A 5,656-nucleotide genomic window follows, 5' to 3' on the forward strand; every position below is an offset into this window, starting at 1 on the left:
TATATATATATATATATATCTCTATATATATATATATATATATATATTATTACTTGTAAGTCATGAAAGGGTTATTTAGATACATTTGTGCTTTAAATCACGTGCATCATTAGGAATACTGCCCGGGATTTAAGCCCCCTCCACCCTCCAGCACCTCCTAACCCCGTGCGTAATTAGCTCTATATCTGGTAAAAATCAGCCCTACCTGTGGTCTCTGAGATGGTCCTGCCTTCTAAAGGCCTTGTGGCAAATATCACAGGTATAGGGCCTCTCGTCCGTGTGGGTCCTCTCGTGGATGAGGAGGTTGTAGGACTTGGTGAAATGCCTACCGCAGAACTTGCAAATAAATTCCTTTTTAGTCTTGGACGGGAGCCTTCCCCGGGTGGGTTTTCTGTCCGGGGACAGCTTGCTCAGCTCGGAGATGGTTCCCCCTAGCCCCGACGCCAACTTCACCAGATCTACAGCTTTTGGCGGGTCCTCCTGAGTGGCAGCGAGGGCCAGGTTGGCGAAGTCAAACCTCGGCCTGTCCTTATGCAGCGAGGGAATGCCGTACGCAACGGCGGCCTGTTTTGGATGGAAGAGCTGCGCTGCGGCGGTGAAGGGCAGCGCCGGGAAGGGAATCCTGGGGTCCACAAGACCCTGGGCGGCTGCCATCTCCGTGATCGTCGACCTCAGTCCTTGGATGTGCGGGTAACCGAGAGTCCAGTGGTTCATGTGCATGGTTTGCACGGCGCTGAGGCCGTACAGCCCCTGCAGCTGGTCAGCGGGGAAAGTGTTGACGGCCTGCAGGAAAGAGTAGTTTGTGAGCTGCAGGGCCGGGTGCAGGGGGATTGGAGCGTGCAGGGCTTTGCTCCCCATCTCGACTCAGACCTCTGAAGAAGACACGGTGATAACCCTGTCGGGGAACAAAACAAAAATGATGAGTGTTCATCGTCAATGTCATATTAGAGTGATCATGTTACAGTAAAAAAAAAACAGTTGTACTATAGACTAAATACACTCAGAGATTGTTTTAACACATTTTGATTCTGATCTAACGTGAAAACATTTATTTCATGAAGAATATTCCCCAGTCATCAAAGTGGATCAATTCTGCTGAGATTAGGGCGACACATTCATTATTACATTTTTTAATAACTTTCACAAAGCAAATCCATTGTGAATGTGGTTAAGATGCAGCAGTATTTTCCTTTAAAGCCTGTTTGACACGAGTAGAACCACAATGATAATGTAAACACGTATTTTACGCATGAACAATACGTGTGTCCCTTAAAACAGAGATGACCAATATTATATTATACATACGTAGATATCTATATATATTTATATATATATATATATATATATTAAAAAAATATATAAAATATATATTTAAAAAATCAAAACAGTCATCTAACTGTAATTCAATTAAGTGGGTGTGAAGGACTCATATGGCACCGATTAACGCTGTGGAATACATATCCAGATTGCTCCGAATGAAGCACTAAATCTCGAGCACGGTAATTAGAGAAGACACGTTGTTATTTTTGACGGTTGTAGCTGGTGTTTCACAATGCAAAAACACACGTGCCTTGTGGATTCGTAGGAGTTTGAAATTTTGCATGCGGAGATCAAATGCGCGCGTGAGTCAGGGCAAAACACGCAAAAATGCTGGCCGCAAGAAAGCCACTTTAATCTCGGCTGGATGTGCATGTGCTTTTTATTTGCGTGCTCGCGGGACTGCAGCCAGTTCATCTCGCAGGCCTGAAATTGAGCTTTTAGGACTATTTTATTTATGCTGCATGTTCTCATGGGGGACCTGTGTTACAGGAGCTGCACATCTCCTTCACATGCAGGACAAATAAGGTGAAGTGCATGATGTGAAAAAAACCCGTGAAGGCCCGGTTCCATGTTTGTGGAGATGACAAGTTCTGTTTTCCCATACAGGGAAAAAGAAAACCGTGTAAATTCAAGACTCAGGGCTGGCAGCCAGCCAGCGGTGCGACGGTGAGCTGACCTTTAGATTATGTTGAGAATAAAAAAAATAAAAAAAACTCACTTTTCTATTTTGATCATATGTTTTGCTCTTTTTTCAGATGAAATCGTATTTCTAACGTAATGGGCCACGAAGTTCTTGAAGCTGAAACTTTCTGGAGATTTGGACATTATTCTCACTCTCAGAGGGGCTTGCTGGGGAGAGTCCTGCGGTACATGTCAGCCGGAGGGCTGATCGCATGTTTGGGTCAGGTCGTTTACATTTGTTACACACAGCTTTTGGATTTCTTTCCACTTCGCTTTCCCCTTTTTCACAGACGGGACAGGGTTAAATTGAAGTTTGCACAGGTGCAGCACGAGTCACCGCGCAGCCACTTGTTGTTCTTCGCCCATGTGTGCAACTTTGTCCGACCTGTTCTTTCTTTCAATAACCTTTGGACTACATTTTACACTCTGACAGCAGTAGTGTTCTCTGGTTCAGGTTCTACATTTCTACAAGTCTTTAGAGACTGCTTGTTTCGGCAATGTTGTGCACTGCGGGACAGAGAGCTGTCACCTCAAGGTGTTGATCATCACGAAGCAACAATCACGTCTAATAACAGAATTTCACTTAGCCCGTAGTCGTGGAAAGTTTGCTTTTTACTGACAGTTTGATATTTTTGGTTTAAAGCGCAAACAGTAAAAGGGAAATATTTCCTTTGGATGAAACGTTTTTAACAAGTGAGCTGAGTGCTGTTTGTCCCCTTCTTGCAGAGGGCTGGCAGAATACCCTGACAAACGGAATCTTACCCAAATAAAAAGCTGCCAAAGGTCCTTGCGTTATGTCAGTAATCCACAGTAACTATAGAAGCGACGAGCTCCAATAAAGCGCCGAGAAAAGTTTTCCAAGTTCCAAGTCCATAAAACTTTCACGTAGCCATGCAGTCAGCCGGGAAGTCTCGGACCTTTGCGGGGATCTGATGAGTGGTGAGAAGTTGTGGCAAAAAAGGGGGCGAAGAAGTTTGGAGGAGAGGCAGCAGCAGCAGCAGCAGCAGCGTGGGAGTCTCCGTCCGGAGCTGGGGCTGGAAGTGTGCGTAATGCGCACCGGTCCTTCACTTTTCAGGGCTCCGGGGCTCTCGAGCGCTCAGCCCGCCCTCCGACACGCCTCCACCCCCCCCTATCATTAACTCCAATGTTCCTCCTCTGTTTATTTGTGTTTGGATAGCAACTAGGGCTGCAGACCATTGTAGAGGAGCGTGTTCCGTTCAACCTGCCTCCTCTGACACCTCTCACAGACCATTCAGCCAAGGCTGATGCCTTCTTTTGGAGATTGGAAGGGCTCGTTCACCCCCCCCCTTCCTCTCAAACTCCATGCTTTTAAAAACGTGCTTTTTTGGATACTTTAAATACTTAAAAGATTTATTATTATTTTATCTTTTCAATTTTTTTAAACTATAGAACTAATTTGCGAGAATGGAGGGCACGCGCAAGAGCCACCACATTGAGTCGTTTTATTTCTTTGTGGTAAGATTACAACAATTCTGAGGTTTGTGACAGAAAAAACACCCACACACCCTGAGATCAGCAGCATGGTGAACTAATACAAAGTAAGCAGTTAAAGTCACTTGTGTTCTTCTGACAATGAGCTGTTCTTTTTTTCTTCTACAGTTTAATATTTCTCATGAAATTGTATGAAAACTTCAAAATATAATTAGCTAATTACTTCCTCACGAGAACGCCACACAGGTAAAAAGGCCTGTTGCCACACGTCATCCTACATGTTCTCCAAAAAAATGAATGATTCAAAGTATATATATTTGATATATTGTGTGCAATTCAATATTCTGTAATTGTTGAGGGACCTTGGTCAGCCTTAATCAGAACTCTCTTTTGTCCAAAAGCAGATACAATTCTGTCATTCTTTCAAATTTAATTTACCCATTACTCACATTGTCCAGTCAGTTGTTGTTTAATTTATTGAAAGTGAATATGTGATGTTAATCAGACTGCTCTTTAATCAAACTGCGGTTTGTTTCTGGTCACAGATTTAGATGCAAAGTAATTAAGACTTATTTTGACAACTCGGAGCAGAAGTTAAAGTGCGCCTCTTGGTGCCACACATTCAGACACACACACACACACACACGCACATGCCCACATGCACACACACACGCACACACACACACACACACACACACACACACACACACACACACACACACACACACACACACTCACACACAGTGGCTTTGTGATCATTCGCATGCCTTCAACCGGTTGTTTATTAAGCGAAGATGTTTGATTTTTTTTTAAGTCACAGGAAAATTTACCGAAAACAATTTTAAATAAAAACATTTTTCAAATTTAAGTCAAGTATGAAAACGTCTAGTATATTTATTGTAATGAAACGTCAAAATGCAGAATCAGTCTTAATTTATTTAATTTAATTATTTCACAATTTTAACATGCAACTTATATGTAAAACTCTAGTTTATAAAATTAATGTACAATTTTCTGATGTTCAGAGCAGCAGGACTGTTGCTGCAGCTCTTGTCTTTGCTGCACAGAGTTGGTCTGCAGCGCCGCCTATTGGGGCTTTAAAGAAACAACACGATGTTTCCTCTTTTACTAAAGCTGTTTGCGGCTCAGAACACTCACTGTCAGAGCAGCTTCATATTTTCTGTCAAAATCGCTGACAAAACAGCTTTGATGAAATGTCACACAATGGAATGCTTTAAAAAAATAATAAATATTAAAGGTAAAAATAAATCATCCCACCAGACGAAAAACTAATATATTTAATTACCACCCCAACGCATCATTGGAGCTTCTGATCTTTTCATGCAGGTATTTAAAGCAGAATTAATAATAATAATAATCTCCGTTCGTTACATGCGAGATAACAACAAATATATACGTTGAAGACCTTCCATGTTTCCAGGAGCTCGTGCAGCCTAATTGTCGTTTTCTTAAGAGCTGCAGAACATGTTCTGCACTCGACACCCTTGTGGTTTTTCGTTGGGTTTCATATCACCCGGGCCTCATGTCTTCACTGTCAAAACACCGAGACGGATTAGAAGCACATAAAACCCCACAGCTTTACATGATAGACGATGACATTTTCTCAACGTATCCTTTTCACAAAAAAATGTATAACATTGTTATATTGTGTTCATTTTTTGTCCTTGGAAAGAGGCCATTTAAACAGCCATTTAAATATCTCTCGGGCTACTCTTTAAAAGGCTACAATCGCCAGTAATTGAATTTCATTTTACCAGCAATCTAGACAGTCGAAATTCATTTCTATCTTACAAAATAGGTCAGATATTTCATGGAAGGAAAATATCGACTTCCTGGAGAAGCAAGCTTTTTTCTCTTCAGTTAAAAGTTTAGAGATGATATATATCTACACTATATATACATCCACTATATATACATCCACTATGTATACATCCACGCGATATAGATCTACGATATATGCATCCACGTTACACACATCCACTATACATCCACGATATACATATACACTATATATTCATCCACGATATATATATACACTATATATACATCCACGATATACATACACTATATATTCATCCACTATATACACATCCACGATATACACATCCGCTATATACACATCCACGATATACACATCCCCTATATATACATCTGCTATATATACATCCGCTATATATACATC

General features: G+C 41.5%; 1 protein-coding gene across 2 annotated transcripts in view; it reads right to left on the reverse strand.

The window, feature by feature from the left end:
• LOC116377352 (protein odd-skipped-related 2) overlaps nucleotides 1-3,023 on the reverse strand; it is a 4,414-nt gene extending 1,391 nt beyond the window's left edge. For both annotated transcript variants that reach the window (XM_031838971.1, XM_031838970.1), the window contains exons 1-2: nucleotides 2,764-3,023; nucleotides 206-895 (exon numbers count right to left, since the gene is read on the reverse strand). In XM_031838971.1, the coding sequence (XP_031694831.1) occupies nucleotides 206-858 (653 nt within the window). In that variant the 5' untranslated portion in view covers nucleotides 859-895; nucleotides 2,764-3,023. The remainder of the gene's footprint in view (nucleotides 1-205; nucleotides 896-2,763) is intronic.
• Between the last annotated feature and the right edge of the window lie 2,633 nt (nucleotides 3,024-5,656).

The sequence above is a fragment of the Anarrhichthys ocellatus genome, unplaced genomic scaffold (genome assembly GCF_004355925.1).
Source record: "Anarrhichthys ocellatus isolate YVR2014 unplaced genomic scaffold, GSC_Weel_1.0 scaffold1149, whole genome shotgun sequence".
NCBI classification, from domain to species: domain Eukaryota; kingdom Metazoa; phylum Chordata; class Actinopteri; order Perciformes; family Anarhichadidae; genus Anarrhichthys; species Anarrhichthys ocellatus.